Here is a 19,411-nt window from a genome sequence, read left to right as displayed (position 1 = left end):
AGCCTCGAGAGTGAAATTTGAAGTCTTAAGGGCTATCACAAGTTTGAAAGAGTATTAATATGACAACTGATCGATCTTTCTGTTTTCTAGGTTGGACCAGATGATATTGGGAATTTTGACGCAGTGTTTACAGAAGAAATGGTCCCATACTCAGTTTGCATTTCTTCCGATTACAACATCGTTAATGCCAGTGTCCTAGAGGCGGATGATGCATTTGTTGGATTTTCTTACGCACCACCTTCTGAAGATATGTTTTCCTAGGGAGTTAGAAGGCAACAGTGTTTTGGAAGTCTTGGGGTGAACTGAAACGTTAGGGTTATGGACACATTCCAAAATGGTGTAACTAGTGCCTCGTTTTGTATGTAGGTTTGAAACCTATGAACAAACTTTCTCTGCTGTATAGGAGGAATTTGGGCATTTTGGATGGCTTTCTTTGGGGGTTGAACTGTTTGTTCCTGCTGCAGAAAATATTTTTTAAAACCTTTAAACAGTGTTCTCTACATATTTTTTAAGCAAAGATACTGACTGTTCTCCTCAATCCCTTCAAGTTTACATTCATACCTATCTAAGATTTGGCTGGCACAAACAGCAGCAAATTTAGTAAATTTATAAATGCTTTTGTACCTATTTACAGTGACTTTGTGCTTGAATTGTAACTATGCAAGTTGTCTTTTGTATATCCTGGTTTAAAAAAAATGAAAATGTTTTCCCTGTTATATCAGTTCAGAATATATGTTAATTTACCTGTCAGCACTTAAATGAGGGGTTAATATAAGTTAAGGCCAGGATTCTTAAAGGAATTCTGCAGAATGAAAAGGTGGTCACATAAAACTGGATTGTTGTTCTTGCACTTGCTGAAGGACCCACTCACTCAACTGGGTTATCTGAGGTATTGGGGGATTACTTAAAGCAAGGATGGAACAAATTAACTGGATTGATTTGGTAACATTACTGATCATGTGTTCTACTTTTCTTTCTTCCTTGAGATAAATAAGTCTATATTTCAACTACATTAAAATATTTTTGGTTAAAAATCTGCTTCTCCAAAGATATAATATGCAATAATCACTGTTACTTTAAAAGGCTATCTTGCTTTGACCTTTTGGGGGCGGGTGGTGAGGGGATGATGCCAAATATTGGGGATTTTTCTCACGGATTCATAGTTTGAAACACTAATATGTTCTAAATTGATTGTATTTCAACATTCATAGCTACTTGTCCTTGTGTTCCAGTTTGCACCATTTTAAATCTTCACTTGATATTGGGGGGGGGGGGAAATGTAAATTACGCTGATAATTTTTAAAATGTGAAAAGCTGTTGTATTTCTCATAACATACACGTGTATGGACAAACATAATTCTGAACAATTTCTGTTTAAGGAAATTTTTTTAAACAATGCCAAAATTGACTGCAGTTACAGTGTATAAAGGCCTATCACGGTAGTAGTTTTATTATATATATTACTTGTAAATAACAACTTATTTTTGTCTGTTACTTCACAAATGTTCTGTGTTTTTTGTTCATAAATATATTCAGTTAAAGGCCTTGATTTGAGAATTCTGATGACACTGATGAGTAGCCAGAGTTAAATGTCAGATAAATTTCCATATCTAAACCATCTCATTTTTGACAAAATAAGAACTAGCTAAGAGAAACCTATCTATATTGCATCAAGATCAGTTAAAATTGAGAATATTGGGGAAATGAGTGTATCAAATAGGAATTCTTCTGAAACTAATGTTGTGTCAGCAGTGAAACATTAAGGCAAGTGGAAACTAAAACAGAATTCCTTGCTTATCTCAAGGAGTGTCTCCTGCAGTGTGCTTAAGTGATGCTGAGCAGTTGCTACATGAGGTTTTGGAAGGAGCAGCTGGGTAAAAGAAGTAAGAATTGACGTTGGGTGTGGAAGGGAGGAAGGAACTGCTGTATCCTTTGTGGGAGTGGACTGATGGCTTGGTGCTCATTTTCTATGGTGCTGCCTTTTGGAAATAGCTATGCAGCTATTGTGGACAACCAAGCGCGTGTGAATCCTGTTCTTGCAGTTATAACCGTTTGGAGGCAACAGCCTTATCATTTTTCTTTTAAACATACGCCTTTCTGATGGACTGGAAAGCAGAAATGGATTGTAAGAAAGGAAGTATCTGATCTCATACTGAATTCTTATTATAATGATTGTGGGCTACTGCAACTACCTTCTCTTTATGGCAAGGAAGCACATAATGTAGTTGCTTTCTGCTTCTCCAAGTGAGGGAGTACAGTACTGTAGAGAGGGAAAGAGAGGGGATACTTCAGAAGCTGTTGCTGTGGGACCTAGCACCCATTTTAGTTTGTCTTATGTTTCTAAGATGTCTGTACCTAGCTGCCTGACTTGGGTGAGGGGTTTTGTGGTTTGGCGTGTTTTGTCCTAAATTTGAGGTTTCTTTCCTTGTTTTATTTAAAGAAAAAAACCAGCAGTGGTAGTTTGTTATTTCTGGGACAGCAGCTTAGTAATTGCATATTAAGTTTTTTCCTTCGGCAGGCTCCACCTCTTTGGCAAAGTTCATGTGTTTAAGCATATACCTTGCACTACTTACAGTAGAAGAAACAAAAGTAACGTAAGTTCATATTGTGACATGCCTCAGTCAGATCAGGACTTCTAAAGATAGCAGACTCTGTACAACATCAAGCATAAAGCCTCACAATACTTCTGTAGCTAGTGCTCTCGTTCTGCATCTCCTGAGGCTGGCTTTCAAAGTAATGTGGCTCAGTTCAGAGTGTAGTAGCCCCTTCTCCCATGCTGAGCTGAAAAGTAAGTCTGAAGCACTAGTGTGGTAAAGCCCAGATAAGGAGACTATTGAAGAACCTGCACAGGAACCACCTGTGGTGCTTCCTTCATGTTTTGGCAGAGAGAAAAAGACAGATTTTACCTCCCTTTATTAAGTGACTAATGCAGGGGGTTTTGCCTGTCCCTGGCAAAAGGGGATTGTTTCTCCCCTTCCCAAGACGTGCAGCTGAGCCCCATGAGGAGTTTATGTTCCTGTTAGGCTTTCTCTGGTGGTGCTGTAGAAGCAAAGGAGCAGTGCTGCCCTTGTTCTCTCTGGTCTTTCGGCCTGGGAGGAGAGAGGGACAAGAAGGAGGGACTGACTGAAATGCATGGCAGTTGTAAAAACATGAAACTGGAATAACACCAGTGAGTTTAGAGGTGCTGTCCTGGGAGGTAAGACGCGGATGCTAAAGGCAGCAGTTAAATATGCGATATTTACTAACGAAGGAGAGAAAGTGGTTTTACAAATACATTTCTCTTACTGCGCTGTGACCTGCTTACGACTGTGGCTGCAGCGAAGCGCGGGCAGCGCGGCCCACAGCGCTTAACGGGGCACCGTCATCCCGAGGAGGTGGCGGCTCACGAGCGGGTGGCGGCCGGGCCGGGGTTTTGCCTTCGTGAAGGAGGGAGCTGCTGGCGCTGCCCTTCAGGGGCCCCGTAGCGCTGGCCGTGCGAGGCCGAGCCCGGAGGGGAGCGGTGCCGCCTTTCCCGCCCTGGCCGGGCGGGTGGCGGCTGACGGAGAGGCACCGGCAGCCCGGTCCTTCGGGGGGCGATCCCCTCGCTACCGCCTCCGAAACGGCCCCGTCTGACTCTCCTGCGGGGGCACCGGCACCATCGTAGGGAGAAGGCGCCATAAGCCCCTCTCACCGCCGTGGTGTGGGTGGCCTGGCCGCCCTCAGTGCCCATTGCTGCCGCCGCAGCAGTGCTGAAGTGGGGGGCGTAGGAAGCACCGAGGATATTTCGGGGAGAGCACCGGTGAGGTCTGTGAGGAAGGGGTGCTGATAGCAGGAGCTTGGTGTCGGGCATGGGGCGGTGCCATATGCTAGAGTGCCCCTGAGCGGGCTTGGCAGGCTGTGGGGGGCGCTGATGAAACATGGTCACCCCAGTAGTGGGACTTGCCAGACTTTGTTTTTTGAAGCTTACTCCTTCCTAGTCGTGTTTGGTGCTCTCCTACCCTGGGGAGCCCAGGGTCCAGGGAGATAACGGTGGATCTGTGTGTGTTTAATCCCTTCCTGCTGAAGGTTTTAAGGGATGGAGCAGTAATCGTGTAGGAATAATCCTAAAGACACTGGAGAAGAAAAAACCTACTGTAAGTTATTTTTCAACTTGTGTGTAAAATACTTGAGGCCCTAAGCACACCTACCAGCCCACAGTGTGCAACTCTCAGAGGGTTTACACTGCTGCCGCACACGTGTTGCACTGGCATCCAGTTGCTCTTCTCTCAGATGTTGACCTGTTTGTCCTCCCAGAGCCAGTTCAGTGAGCTCCTACAAGGCATCTTTCGTGTGCTGTGAGCTGCGCTTCTGCATGAGCCCAATAATTCTATGTCTTGTCCTTCACCAGGTAGCTAAATCTCTTTTTGAAGAATTAAGTGACGTTTCATACTGGTCATCTACAGAGAGGACAAAGGACGCTTTGTAGAAGATCTGTAAGACAGTAAAACAGATACATATATCCAAAATACTGTATTTTGGCCTTAGTAAGTCTCCCTCTAAATTCAGCAAAGTACTGCTTTGTGGTATGAGATTCTACTTCAAAAGATGCAGAGATGTATATAATACACAATGAATACAGCACTAAAGAGCACAGTCAGCCTCCCAACCAAAATTGTAGTTGTGAACGTTTTTGTCTATGGGAATCAGAATTGATCTTCAGTGTACGTGAGTGGAAATAAGTGTTTGTGAGATCAGCACCTTCAGTGGGTGCTACAGGAGGTAACAGCAGAGTAGGAAAGTCAGATTTAAAAAAGGGAAAAGGTGTTGCCCAGTTTCACACTTATAACAGCTATGGCAAACTTCTCCAATAAGGGAGATATTTAAGTCTGTCTTTTGATAGGCTGATTTTACCTGTAAAATATATAATATATTTTTAAAATGGCAAGCTTTAATTTCATGAGTTACAGGACTGGGCAGTGAAATAATTCACTGAGAGAATAAAACACTAGAGCATTCTTCAAGAATTTACTTTGGGAATGTACTATGCTTCACCCATTAGAAGTTTCCACTGAATTTTAAAAATCCTTCAAGAACTGCATAGTTTGAAAAAGAGACTATTTTAATTTTGTATGGCTTTGTTAATATATATATGTTCTTATTGTGGCATGGCCAGTTCTAACATCATTTCTTCACATTTTATTCCAACGTGAATAAAGATAGAGAGTGCAAGATCTTTCCTGGAAGATGCATCGTGAAATACAGAAAATGAGGGAAATTGCCCTTGTTTACCTTGACAGAAGCGGTGGCCTTCAGAAATTTGTGCACGATTGCAAAAAATATAATGGTATTACTCACTCAATGGACAGTTTGTTAAATTGATACGTAATGTTACACAAACCTGTGTTATTTTTATTTAAGATACTTTTTGCTCCTGCAGACTCAAAACAAAGTTACGCTGTTTATCGTTTCATTATTTCAATAAATCCTTCTGATATTGCTGAACTAGATGCGACTCTGGGAAACTACATTCTTCATAATCCCATACAAGCTGCACAGATTTTTCAGTCAGTGAGTGTGTGTTTATAGACAAGAGTAGACAAAATTACATCATCTATATTTTAACCAGATTTTCCTTTCTAAAATCAAGTTATTTTTCAATCACAGGTATGCTTCATAGCTATTAAGACATTGTCATTAATTGAACAACTGCAGACAGAGGCCCAGGTGAGTCTGCATTGTTTTCTTCCATTTAGATCGTAAACCTTTTAAGTAAGGTGAAGTATTAACAAATACTACTTTTGTACTAACTAACTTTCTAGTGTTCATCTTCCCTTTGCTTGTAGTACTATCTGTGATTGAAAAAAGCTGGAAGTCTCATGCAACCATATGGCAAGAATTTTGAGATAATGAATTTGAAATCTAATTACTCCTACGCTTCACGTGTTTCTGAAATATTTTTCTGATAGCTATATATGACATGGTGTGTTTGGCCATGTAAGTAAAACAGTTTTAAATAAAGTATTTTTATAGTATTAATGTAATTGTGTCTCTTGTTAGATTAGCATACTGCTGAAACCAACACATTTGCCACCTTTACCAAGTTATATTCTGAGTCTTTCTGCGTTTCCTTTTGATTACACATCTCAGAGATTTTATATGTCTGAAGGAATAGCAATTGCAATGGGAACTGTAACAAAATATACGCAAGGAGCAAGATTTCTTTGCACTGAGGAAACCTGCCCATTTTCTGAAGGTAGTAAAAAAATTCATTACTATTTCAAAAGCTTTTTGATAATTTTGATAATTTAGCCGAGGTTAAAAACCTAGCATGAAAAAAGCATTTTCCTGTGCAGTCTTTATTTTGCAGACATTTTTGTTATGAGTCCAGCATGGTTTTTATTAATTGAAAGCAGTGGACTTTGCCAGTGCTTGCTCAGCATTAGTATATGTTTTGGGAGCGTAGCTATGCCAGCAATCCATTTTCCTAATGCTAAAGATAGTTTATATGAGAAAAGATACATTGCTAATATAATTTAGTAAATTATCTGAAAGCAAAAAAGCTAAACTAGAATTTTTTTTTTTTACCCTTGGAAACTGTGTTTCTGTTTATATAAAAATGCCACAGAACGACATGCTTAAGTGACTGGCAAAAGATTCTAGCATAGAACAAGTTTAATGACTGCTGTGGAACTACTTTGAGTAATACTACTGAAGTGCCTGTATCGTTGCAGGATTAGGCCTTAACTACTTTTAAGGCTGTTTTGTTTGCTTCTTCCTGTAACCGAGATCATAACATTATAAAAGAGAAACGAAATGCCAAAGTTAGGAGACTGCTGAATAAATAATGGTGTCTTTATGAAGGCACATAGCTCTAATAATGAATTATTAATCCTGTGTCATTTCGAGGCAAGGCAGAAGCGGCGGTCGCTCGCTCCCTGCGGCTTGGAGAGCCAGGCCGAGCTCTGCTGCCTGGGCATGTGCAATAGCAAATCCTGCCATCTTGTGGCCGGCCTGTTATAAATGACATCATTTTAGTGGAAGCATAGTACATGAATATGCGCACTCATCTGAGGAAACACATCATAAATTTGGAATTTCACCGTCCAGTATTTGAATGGCTTGTATTTTAGTGGGAAATATAAAATGAAAGCCATGTCCTCATTTTAAATGTTTTGTAATTTTAATTTTTTTATTGTTTTTATTTAGGGTTTAGGTGCATAAGAGTGCATCTGCCTGGAGCTACGGAATCTGCCACAGTGAGGAACGATTTTGTGTGCAGTTTGTGTTCTTCGCCACTGCAGGAAGATATGAAATTTAGAGTACTTGGTGGTAGGATCTATGTAGTTTTGAGATCTGTTACTTTCCTACCTCTGTTACACAATAAGTAAGCAAAATGGTTAAGTGGAAAAAGCCCCCAAATACACCAGTCATAAAAAAAAAAAAAAGCCGTACTGTTTTCAAGAGAACTAATCTTTTCTTTGCCTTTATTTTGAAAGATAAACAAATAGTTGAAATGATTGATGCAAAAGTTCTTGATGCTCTGAAAGGATATTCCAATGATAAATTACATTTTAGGATTCAGACAGTCACAGTTTTCTTGAGAGGTAAGCTTAAGTTTGGAGTTCCATCAGAAATGTTTTGAATTGAAGTGTAATAATCCCTTGCATTTTTCTTACAGGTCCCTATCTCTGGATAAAATGGTGAAAGTCATAATTTATCTTGCAGTTCTTTAATAAAATTAGGTGGGGAATACATAAAATTAGCGAAGTGACTAAACACACAGGTGACTGAAGACCGCACACGGCAAAACTGTTGTGTTCACTTTTATATCTTGATTTAAATAAAATGCCCAGGCCAGCTCTGCAGTATTGCATTCTAGCTGTGGCTTAGTTTTTCTTCCTCCTTTCTGCTTCCTTTGGTCATACTGTTTTGTACTAAATTAATGCATTTTTAACATCCTTCCTCAGTCTAGCTGTTTTCCGCATTCTGTCAGGATTTTTGGCTTCTACTACCACCAGCTTCCACTGCAAACATTAAATGACTTCTGATGTTGAATATCCAACTAAAATCCCAACTCACCAACATACTTCCATTAATTCTCTTAAAAGAAAAAAAATTTAAAAGCCATTCCAAAAGTCTATGGAATTATACGGTTAATTTCTTGAAAACTAAATAGCCCTGAGGTCATGAGAAATGCTTAAAAACTGATGCTATGCATGTATTGTTAGAAAACAGAATCTATGGGTGAGATACTGAGAGTTATGCACGTGTTACATTTACACTGGCTTCAGTGATCAGTGAGGTTAGAGTGGGTCTCACAGCTGGGATTCATATTTGGTTGGACCTAACTCCCCAAAAAATCTAGTTTTTTTTTTAATGCACAAAAATACAAAGGTTCCCAAAGATATTTCTGTCTCTTTTTGAAATCTGTTTAGTTTGGATCACCTTTTTATTTTTCTCTGACATTTTATAGGACAGTAACTGAAAATGGTGTCACCACAAGTCTGAGTAGGAACGCATACTTGCAAACAACTGTCCATTTTCTTTCCAATGCAGAACTAAGTGCAGCATCCATTTTCTTTATCAGGAATCTGCTTTTCCTCACCCAGTGTGCCTTCCTTACCTTTTGTATCCAACTGCTGTTGTCTGCAATTAAGTCATAAAATCAAAGCATTCAAAATGTGAAAAAGTTTTCTGACCGTGTCTTTAAAACTGGTTTTATGCCCTAACACGTCTGTGGGTTCTTCTCCCCCACACACTTTTTTTTTTTTAATTTCTAGATGAACTGGCCAATAAAATGAAAATAGGAAACCATTACAAGATTATAGGGATTCCAGCTTGCGTACAAAATGGCTTACAAGCTACAGCATGTATAGAAGTCAATAGCGTACAGCCCTGTAAACCAAAGGGTAAGAAAGTTCTGTTAAAAATTGACTAAAAAAGTTGGGAAACCATCTAGAACAAAATCTTAAGAATTGGTACAGTTTTCTCTTATCTAGAAGACTGGATTACAAAACCGCTCTGGGACTTTGCTCTTACAGTCTGAAATGTGAGCTTTCTGTTATTTGAAAATATCTTCTTTTGCCCAGTTTCCATGCATTGGGAAGCTACCTAATTATTTACTGCAGTTCTTCAACTTCTCTTTCCAAGTTCTCCTACTCATCGGAAGGTACTTTGAACTCATACATTAAATGAAGCTATTTCAGTTTGTTATTTCTTCCTTATTCCATCAGCTTTAGCATATCACGTCTGCTACGCTTTTACTAGTAAAACTAATGGTGTCATTTACATTTTGAATTTTTGCTTAATACATAAACAGATTCGTTCTAAGTTTTGCATCAAGACTAGAATGGTGATTTGTTCTAGTATATCTGCATGGCTCTCTTACAAAGTGCTTGTTAACCTGTACTCTGTTTTCATTAGGTCCTTTGTTTATCAGTGACAATTTTAAGTATCTGCTCTCACTGAGTTCAAGTTCATGCTGGAGGTTTACTGCCATCCTTGCCAATATCTTTGCTTCTCAAGTCGTTCCACCAGGCACTTACAATACTCTCAAACTTGCGATATTGCTGAGTCTAGTACAGACGTGTGAAAAAGAAAATGCAGATTATCTGGATCTGTTGATTGTGACAAGCGACACGCTAGTAATTGATAGGTAAAGAGATTCTTGATTTTTCATCTAAATTAGAATTAAAAACATCAGTATTTTTAAAGATAATAGGATCAGTCTTACACGAACAGCTGTAGAGACTACAATTTAAAAGAATATACAGGGCTCTGACTTAGTAAAAATACCCAATTTTTATCCCTGGGACATTTATTTATTTCAAGTGATAAATGCAGATCAGAACTACACTAATAATAAAACCCCTTAACACTCTTGTGATCATCTCAAGATTTTAACACCAGCACTGTTTAGCAGAGCTCAAATAAAACATGCTTCTAAAACCAAAACTGAAAACCGTCCCAGAAGCTGGTAATGATAAAAGCAAAGGACTCTCCTCTTCAAATCTTGTGTCACTTGAAGCCTTTTCATCACCACTTCCCAGCCATCAGCATTTTCAGTTAATGAGCAGTGTTCAAATAGATACTTGCATTTTTATTGTTCTTTTTCGTAAAAACTATACTGATACAGTAGCAAAAGTTGTGTACATCTTTACATGTAGGTCATAAATCTGGCTGTTTTTGCCTTTTACAAAATGTTTTTCTGCATTTATGCATTTTATGTATTTACCCCTTCACACAACTATAAACTGTTAACACCATTTCACGTACATTGCAGAAAAGTACAATATGCTTACCTTTAAATTTATGTTAATTGAAACAAAATCACTTTCTCATTCCCCACCTCAAAACAGGGCTTCATTTTTATTTTTGCAGAAGATCTTTGAAAGGGGCATGAATTTTTCTTTCGAGTGTTCTTCAACAAATTCATTAGTGTTTTTTGGTGTGGAAAAAAAATTACTTTCTTAACCATTTCAAAGTTTAGCTGTAGAAATGAGTTCAAATTTGAAAAAAAACTATGGGCTGCAGGCTTTCTTTCCCCAGGTTAAGAGTGAGATTTCGTAAGAGAAATTACAGGAACTCAAGAGTGTTTTGAGAATCAAAACAGCTGGTTAATATTAGAACAGTTGCACTGTCAAGCTTGGTCAGTAGTCATTGGTATGGTCTTGCATGTGCACATGGTATTTTGTTGTCAGTAGCCTGTCAAAACAGACATCTCCTACATATTTATATTGGTATGATAGCCTATTTATGAATACTTGCCGATTTTAATGAGTAAGTTTTTCTTAGTTATTAATAGGCTAAATCGTGCTCTGACATCTTAAAATCATTAGGAGCCTTTGATTGTGGAACCAGACAGACAACTGGCAACATCTTTACACCAAGGAATATAGTACAGGGGATGGAAAAGAAATTCTATACCTGATTTCTCTCAAAGAATGGGGGGGGGGGGGGGCAGTAACCCAGGCAGGCAGAGCTTGCACATTCCCAGCCTCTTCATTTTTCCCAGATGGGCAGGGTCGCTAATACTCTACCCTTTTAAATCACTGGAAAAGTTTCTCTAGAGTAGGAATAGGAGTCAACAATATGGGATTAAGTTGTGAGACATCTTTGACTTCCTAGGAATTACTTCCATTGCAAGCCATGATTTGCCTTGTACATTTAATCTCTAAGAAACACAGTCCTGTTGGCGAGAAAGCTTGGACTTCTATTTTTGCACTTAAAGTTACTTTAAACATTTGACACTGGTTTTATGTTAGGGGTTTTTTTGTAGTTGTTTCTAAGTGAGTTTGAATATATAGAATATTAAGTTTTGAAAATCTGAACAGTAATTTAACAATTTATGACTGACAGAATTATTTAATTCTCTAGGCTTCTGAATTACAGTGTATGTCTTCTCCCTCGTGGCATACGACACCCACCTTCTAGTGAAATTTTTCCTTCCGTCTCCAAAGATAAACACGGAACTGGAAGTGCCAGTATTCACGCGTGCAGTGCTGTGCTGGCTAAGGGTGGTATCTGTTACATAGCAGACTTATCTTCATATAAAAAGGATAAACTTGAACTTCTACAGTCCGGTAATCTCACACCTACTAATAAATGAGGGAACAGAACAAAACAGACATGCAAATTCATTGCTAGGTTTGTTCCCCAGCTTGTGGCCCTCAAATGATGGGGAACATCTATAGGCTGTTTTTGACCAGTCTGTGTAACAAACAAGGGCAAAAAAGCCAAGGTTCTCTAAGCTTGTATTTGCTACGCTACAGCGATCCATTGATCATGACAATTCAGTGGAATACATAATCATGACTGGTTTCAGATAGCGTGTGGGACTAGAATTTATAGTTAAACTAGATAAATTCCATAACTGATGTGTTTTGTCCTGTCCTGTCCTGTCCCAGTGCTGGAGAGCAGAATGACAACAGTATTCATTCCTGGGAAGAAGTATGGAGAAGAGGCTGACCAGCAAGTTACCATTTCAGTTCAGACCAATTTTTGGTCTTTTGTAGATATAGATTCTTCCTCAAAGAAACATATACAAAAGGATAACTTCTTAATTGGACAGATGGTAAAGCATGACAGGAACTGTACTCGAGAAGTTGTTTGTGGTTACTGTTATTTCAAGTTGTGAAATAATGAAAACAATCAAATGTGTTCGTATTTCCCAAGAAGTCACGACTTAAGTGACTTTACATCAAGTATCTTCTAAAATGAGCTAGCTTTCCCAAAAGTAGGCATCTACTATTGAAACAAAATTTTACTGTATACATTATAGGTAATTCATTAGACAATCTTGCAGGACTCCGTATATATGGGCATTGAACATCTAGACTGAGAAAAACCTGTGATGTTTCTACAAGTCAAAAGGCCAAAATAAAGTAATTGTTTTCCTTCACTGGGTCTTCTCTTTAGGATGTGAGTTTGATTCCACCTAACCTTCTAGATGTTTTTGGGCTTTTGATATACGACGAGTTTCCTTCATGTCGACTATCTTCTCTCATACCTCACGTCTTGAAAAAAGCCATTAATCCTGACGCCATGCTGTACAGAGTCTCGCAGCAGTTCAAAATGCAGGATTATGAGGAGGTAACAGATACTACCCAATGACTTAGAAACACATCATACTTGGGAATATCACACTGTCTCTGGAATTCTGATGACTCTGCACATTCTGATGGCTTATTTTTAAACCTGTCAATATTCACTTTCTATCCTTCCCCCCTGCCCCACGTTCCTGCTAGCACTAACAGAATCACTGATAAAATTAGCTTCAGTTCTTTAAAAGGGTCAGCATGATACATTCAGTTTGATCTTGTTTCTGAAAAACGTACTAGGTTAACAACAGATCTCATACCTAGTTTTGACAGAATAGTTTACAGGCTCCATAGTTTATGGATTTAATATTCCATTCTAAATAAACCACCAATATTTCTAGTATAATTAACAGATTATTCTGTTCAGTATCTGCCATATATCCTATGCACAGCTGAATGGTAACAGCCATCTTTATAAAAACTATTGGTAGAATATATTGTCCAAGCTATATTACTACATCACTTCTATGTTGAAAGGTGGGAAAAAAGTAAATTCTTTCTTTTCCAGTTAAATATTTAAATGCATACTCTCTCTAGTTTATTTCGTTTGCTAAGAATCTTCATGTTGAACTGAGTTCAGAAGCAGAAAACCTCATTCAGGGCTACTACCTTGCAAGTCGCAGAGTGAGAAGAGATTCTGTTCATGGATCAACAGTATCAGCATCTGCACTAAAAATTCTGTATGTCCTACTTTTTGTAGTGAAGGAAACACATCTATGTTTCAAATAGAAATTGTGCTAAGCTGCTCAAGAGCTTGTTAAACAAAAATCTAGACAAGACCCTTCAGTTTTGAAGAGTTCAAGCGTAAAGAATCTATTTATGAATAACATTTTATATATTGATGTTGAAAAAAAAGCTTAAAGAACTTTGCCAGGCAAAAACCCAGTGATTCAGAAACAATGATCACTGTTCAAGCTATCTAGAAAAACAAAAATAGGATTTAAATTCTCACAGCTTTATATTATGCAAGCAAAAAAAGTAATAATAGTAGACAATGTGCCAAGTTCCACTGCTTTCATAGCACAAAAAAAGTCACGCATAGTGATACATACTTTGTCAGGGACAAGTGTAACTGCACAGTAGTTGTGGGAAGTTTACACAGCTGAAGTATGGAAAAAAAAAAAACCACTACAGTGTTAACTTTTGATTTACAGAAGTGCTTGAAACAGGGCAAGGCGTACAGCATTTGTCTACAGTACTTTTTATTTCTGACATGCTTGTATTCATCCCCTAGGATTTCACTATCCAAGGCTCATACTAAACTAAGTTTAAGAAAGAAAGTACTTGAGGAAGATGCGTTGATTGCCATCTTGTTACTTGAATCATCTCTTACCCTAAAACACGGTAATTAATGTAACTCAGTCTTGTCTTGGGTACATTGTTTTCATATTCTGGCAGTTTGAAAAAAGTTTATATTAATTGATGGCAATAATAGTTAATTTCCAATCAAAGTCCAGAATTTACACTGTTGAAGACCAATATAAGGAAAGTCATTTAGTCAACTTTCCTGCAGAGTCTCAGCACTGTATGTAATCAGGCCGCAGGCCAGCACCAAGCCTCCCTCTCCTGTGCTGTCTGATGTGAGGCATTGCTGCTCAAACACTGGTCCAGGTTCAATTAATGACAGATTTCCCTCCCTGGGGAAAGAGAAGACAAGGCTTGAGGGTTTGTGGTTTTGGTTTTTTTTTTTTTTAAATCTAGCATGAGAGTCACATTTGCTTATGCAGATTTGGCTGTGAGACATGAATTGTGATGTAACGCTTAAGTACAAGACTGCATTACTAAGTAATCTGTAAGCTTTTTTTTATCCTTCAAAGTCCTGGCAAGAGTTTATAAAATCTTTTAGCATAAATCTTAATTTCTTCTTTGTTTAGGCAAGTCTGCATTATGCATAGCTCCAAATCCTGTATTTCCGTTTGACCTCAGTGATGAAAACTCCCTGCAACAGAGGGATAGTTACCTAAGGCAGTGTCACCATCAACTGTGGACTTTTATTGGTGCATATGGCCCATATGGCCCAGGAATTCACACTAGCACTAATGAAGAGTGAAAACTCCACAAGTAAAGCCTGAAGCTTCTACTTCAGCTTTTTGAGAGACTGCAGTTAGAAATACTCAGAAGTTCAACATTTTTCAAGACGGTTCAGTGCTTTTTTGCTAAGGAATAAAGCATAGCTGACAAGATGTGATTACAAGTTCTGTGGCAGTGTTGAAGGCAGGAGCAATGTCCTCATCCTTGGCAGCCATGGCTTCAGAATAAAGCCACAACCTCAGCTTCTCCTGGCTACCACTGTTCATCCACAGCTCAGAGACAGGAGTAAAGCAGGGTTTTTAATAAGACTAAAACTAACAGTTTAAACCAGTTTAGAATCTAATGTTTCATTTCAATATGAATATTCAATATTCAAACTATATGAACTCTGCAGTTTTTCTTGTTGCTTCTTTCCAAATATATCACCCAATGATGGTTAAACAGTTTCTAGTACATTAAAACCTTTTTTCTAGTGTAAGCCAACTTTCTTGAATTATTATTACTCACATTCTAAAAGACATAAAAGTATCACCCTCTGCTTGACATTCTACGTCTTAGTTTTACATCACAGCAACATAATATTAGACCAGGATGGTGGTGTGCTCCTGCAATCAGAAAAACACCCAGCATTTCCCCATTACTTTACACAGACTGCAGGGGACAGTGAGTTCAGCTCTACCTCACTGCAAAAACAAGTGTAGAGTGGTGTGGGAGAAGATGACATGTCTGGGCTGCAGTGCTTCTCCAGCTGTGGACTATCCTGTATTTTTAGTTCCTCGTGAGGATATAGCAGCAGACATAACACTGAGCAAGTTTTACATCCGAGATGTGCATGTTTAAAAAAAGAAAAGCAGCAGAACGATTGTACTGACTTTCTGTCAAATCTGGACAAGCTGCATAGGAAAGGCTCGGTTGACTCCTACCCGGGATATCATCCAACAGGATCATGGTGCTACTGCTCACATTGCCAACAAAAAACTTACAGCCACTGAAAACAGAAATCTAAGATTTTATTCATCCACACATATTGCCTTGGAGATAAGCAGAAAAGCTGCCACCACTAACACTAAACAATCCCATTTATACAAGCTAACCCAAGTTTTTCTACGTGTTTTAACCCTTGATTGATTCAATTTTTTTCAATGTGTATGGTACACTTAAATATTCATACTAAGTTCTAAGAGTGTCCACAAGGCCAATTCCCCTTCTGACACTCTCACCTGTACTTCATTCGAGGTTTATTCACACATTTTCAGCGAACAGATATTCCACTGCCTCACTCTTGAATCAAGCAGTATTTCTGAGGAGCAGGAAGGGCCATGAAAGCATTTCCAAGTGTATTAGCATTCCACATTTCAGGCTGTTTTCAAGCTAAAAATAATTTCAAAATAAGTTAGTTTTCTGTACACTTAATCAATCTTGCACAAAGTTATTAACCATACTGGCATTTCAGATGCAAAGATACACATCAAAAACCAGTCAGATGGGTAAACGGCAAACATTTCATCATTATGCCAGCAAAATTACTTTTCTAGAACAGACTTAAATAGAATTACTTTATAAATCACTATTTTTGATAAGCTGTATTAAGGAATACATATCCTTAGGAAAAAAAAAGGATGCTGCAGAAAGAGCACAATTTTTATCCTTACCTCTCCCCAGCTTCTCCCATGATCTTTTAAGCAAAACCCAGAAGACTAGTAGCACTACCGCAAGTAAAGGACAGCACAGTCAGTCCATAGCCCGAAAGTGTCCTTGACTAACGGGCCACACCCTCAGCTGCTGTCAGCTCCAGGCAGTGGCAAACATGGCCAGGACAGGCCTCCAACAGCGAGCACATAGCTTGCTGGAGCCCAAGTACTGTAGTATCACAGTAAAAAAGCAACATACCTTCCTAAACACCATCCACTTCTAGAAGTGTGGGAGTCTACTATGGGTTGCATGTGCCCACACAGGGCTCAAGGACAGCAGAGGCGGCCATCTGATGTCATAGCACCTTTAAAAGAATAAATAAAATCAGAAATTATGGTAGCAAATCACACTGGAATAATCCTACTAATTTTCTGGCACATCAGATGCAAGACTGCTCATCACAAAATTCAGTTGGGTAAACGGCAAAGAGTCATCACCATCATCACTGTGCCAGCGGGCAGTTTCCTGCCTGCAAAAAGGCTGGTGTCATTTTTCCCAGATACCAAATACAAGGGGATTTGTTCAGTTTGTCTCAAGAGCTGCGCTTCTACATGTCTAAGGAGAACTGTAACTGTTAAGTGCAGAATGGATGGCGTATGGCCAGGAAAGAGAAAAAAAGCTCCCTTTGGGTACAAAACCACAGGCCCCTCCTCTTGTTACGTTCAAGCCCAGATGCCAGCTATCTTTCTGGAGGTAGAATTCACTGTCATAGTCACCTTTCCTGTTGGAACATATTCCAACAGACTGGTACAGTTAAATGCCAAGCAAGGATGGTGACTTGAACACACTGTTCTTCACTTCAGTCTCTCACTCCCAACTAGCATCTGTTAATTCTTCAAAGCAGAAGTCTTGTTTCTCTCCCATTAAAAGCTAGATGCTCTGATACTATTACAAACCTCTCCCCTCCGATTACTTCAGGATTCTTGGATTGCATCTGCTTTGCTCTGGGGAGCAACTCATAGAGGTTTTATAGCTGCTGTGATACCTTTTATTAGGATTTCAACCCCTTAACCCTACGTACAAGCAATCATGTTCCTCCTTGTTGCATCTGTATGAGAATTTACAAGCCATAAAAGACCTTCAGAAATCCAGATTTTAGGTTTTCCTCAACTTTTTTAAGTATGTTAAGAAATAATTACTTCTGTAGCTCCAGGATTCACGTGACATCTTTCTGCTTGCAAGGTAACAGCATGGCAGAGCCCAGATTGACGATTCCCAAAGCCAGTAACAAACTCATCTCTTCACTTGCTGCCTGAAACAATGAAAAAGAGATAGATGTCCGATTCAGAGAACGCCACTGCTGAACCAGTACCAGAGAGCATCAGCATTTCCTTAAGGAAAGTAAGCCAGTCAAAGAAATACCACCCTAACTGGGCAACATAACTGCTGGCTTTGTCATGACCTGGGGAAAAAACTACAGGCAGCATCAGCCGAGATCAAAGTTAAGCAGAGGCACAGCCATTTTATGTAAAACAAGTCCCTGTATGAAGAATGACTGATTGTAGGGCTGTGATGCTGCTCCTAACAAGCAGCCATCACTGGCGAGAGGAATACCCAACAGGGCACAGCCTTTAACCCCAGATCATATGCCACACTTCAGGGAACTTGCCGACCTGTTTTCCCATCGTTTGAATTAAAGTCAGTGCTTGCGCTGCGGTCCTGGCAGGAGAGCATTACCTCAGAGACCGCTGAGGCCCTGGGGTCCTAACCCTGCCAGATCCCACCATTTTGGGTCTGTCCCTACGATCCAGAAAAGGCATCATCAGGGTCACCACACAACACTTACCCAACTCCCCGAAGGGAAAAAATGCAATTTAGGTTTAGAATTAGGACATGGGTTTGCCTATGAAAGTGCTTTATCAGCAAAACCAAGTCTCTCTGGATGCCTGATCTGTCATTCCTTCTAGGACTTGATGAACCAAGAGTTAACTCAAAGCAACCACCACGGCTTGCCGGTGAAATGGCACATATAATTAGGTCTGTCTTAGTCTCACAGGCCATACACCGGCCTCTGGAAAGCCTGCACGGCTGCTGAGTGCTAAGTGTCAGCTTGAGCTCAGCCACTGCAGCACCCAGACTATACCAGCTGTGAGCACGCTCCCACCTCGCACGACAACCAAAACCGAGGCACGGCTGCAACAGCACAACCACTCGCCATTTAATAGATGGCTTACGCTGTTCAGAAAACAGTGCCAGCAATCCATCCTTTCAATTCTTGCCGTTATATGCGTTGTTTTGAATTATCAGAACCGGATTTCGTACATTAACCAGTGGGGGATAGTTCTAATTCCTCAGAAAAGTAAAAAAAAAAAAATTAGAAATCGCTCTGCTGTTGCGCAGAGCTTGTGGTCGGGGCGTTGAGCCGAGGCGCTCCTTCACGGAGGCCCGGCCGCCCCTCTGCAGCGGGGCCCGGCGGCCCGAACCGCCGCCGGAGGCCGAGGCCCGCCCGGAGCAGCCCACAAGCCGCGCAGCTGCCGGTGGGCCGAGCACCCGCCGTACCGCACGGTGCAGACGGCCGGCCGGCCCCGCCGGGCGCCCCTCGCCCGCCAGTGAGCGCCCGCCGAGAGGGGCCCCCGCACCACACAGTCCACGTCCCCGGGCCCCCCCGGACCCTCAGTACCCCGCGGCTGGGCTGCGATGTCTCTCAAGGCCGCCGAGCGCGTGGAAGGAGAGATTCCTCCGCGCGGTCCCATTAAATAGGCCGCGCGCCAGGGGCGGGGAAGGCGCGCGGCACCGCGGTGCTTTGCGGCGGGGCGGTGCCTGGCGAGCGTGCCCGGAGGGTGGGGGAGAGGGCTGCGCGCGCGCGTGCACGCGTGGGCCGGCGGTAGCGGTGCAGGCGCGTGAACCCGGTGCTGCGGCTTCCCGCTTCATAGAGGCAGAATGTTCTGAGTGGGAAGGTGGCACATCTTCCTGTCATTCCCTCGGGTCCTGTCGTTGGTCACCAGAAAGATCAGCGCCTGCCCCTCCTCCCCTTGTGAGGAAGCTGCAGACCATGATGAGGTCTCCCCTTAGTCTCCTCCAGGCTGAACAAACCAAGTGACTTTAGCTGCGCCTAGTACAGTTTCCTCTCTAAACCCTCCACCAACTTCGGGGCCCTCCTCCGGACACTCTCTAGTAGCTTTACATCCTTA

General features: G+C 40.6%; 2 protein-coding genes and 1 long non-coding RNA gene across 13 annotated transcripts in view; 2 read left to right on the top strand and 1 right to left on the bottom strand.

The window, feature by feature from the left end:
- Window positions 1-1,494, top strand: part of SGK3 (serum/glucocorticoid regulated kinase family member 3) — a 61,003-nt gene extending 59,509 nt beyond the window's left edge. For all 11 annotated transcript variants that reach the window (XM_064442599.1, XM_064442605.1, XM_064442600.1 and 8 more), the window contains one exon: window positions 91-1,494. In XM_064442599.1, coding sequence (XP_064298669.1) covers window positions 91-261 — 171 coding nt within the window. In that variant the 3' untranslated portion in view covers window positions 262-1,494. The remainder of the gene's footprint in view (window positions 1-90) is intronic.
- A 1,509-nt stretch (window positions 1,495-3,003) lies between these two features.
- Window positions 3,004-19,031, bottom strand: LOC135311900 (uncharacterized). The gene is made up of 8 exons (XR_010371444.1): window positions 18,901-19,031; window positions 17,420-17,532; window positions 16,479-16,584; window positions 15,809-15,959; window positions 11,385-14,194; window positions 4,167-4,415; window positions 3,947-4,091; window positions 3,004-3,089 (listed from the first exon to the last, which is right to left on the bottom strand). It is a non-coding gene; the product is annotated as an uncharacterized LOC135311900 (long non-coding RNA).
- MCMDC2 (minichromosome maintenance domain containing 2) lies at window positions 4,413-13,909 on the top strand. Its single transcript, XM_009513316.2, has 13 exons — window positions 4,413-5,302; window positions 5,396-5,526; window positions 5,623-5,682; window positions 6,016-6,211; window positions 7,165-7,287; window positions 7,455-7,562; window positions 8,739-8,867; window positions 9,382-9,613; window positions 11,335-11,540; window positions 11,865-12,031; window positions 12,376-12,549; window positions 13,095-13,237; window positions 13,792-13,909. Exons 1-13 carry the CDS (start codon window positions 5,203-5,205, stop codon window positions 13,907-13,909), a joined length of 1,887 nt encoding a protein of 628 aa, XP_009511611.2. The 5' UTR covers window positions 4,413-5,202.
- Window positions 19,032-19,411: the final 380 nt, after the last annotated feature.

The sequence above is a fragment of the Phalacrocorax carbo genome, chromosome 2, assembly GCF_963921805.1.
Source record: "Phalacrocorax carbo chromosome 2, bPhaCar2.1, whole genome shotgun sequence".
Classification (NCBI taxonomy): Eukaryota; Metazoa; Chordata; class Aves; order Suliformes; family Phalacrocoracidae; genus Phalacrocorax; species Phalacrocorax carbo.
The sequence above is the reverse complement of the archived record's forward strand: the minus strand, read 5'-3'. Positions and strand labels throughout refer to the sequence as shown.

What these genes read in the sequence shown, in the direction of transcription:
- MCMDC2 (XM_009513316.2), top strand. Translation starts at nt 5,203, where the DNA reads ATGCATCGTGAAATACAGAAAATGAGGGAAATTGCCCTTGTTTACCTT. An exon ending in AACCTGCCCATTTTCTGAAG is followed by an intron (nt 6,212 to 7,164) that starts GTAGTAAAAAAA and finishes GTTTTTATTTAG; the next exon opens with GGTTTAGGTGCATAAGAGTG. An exon ending in GCATCTGCACTAAAAATTCT is followed by an intron (nt 13,238 to 13,791) that starts GTATGTCCTACT and finishes TTCATCCCCTAG; the next exon opens with GATTTCACTATCCAAGGCTC.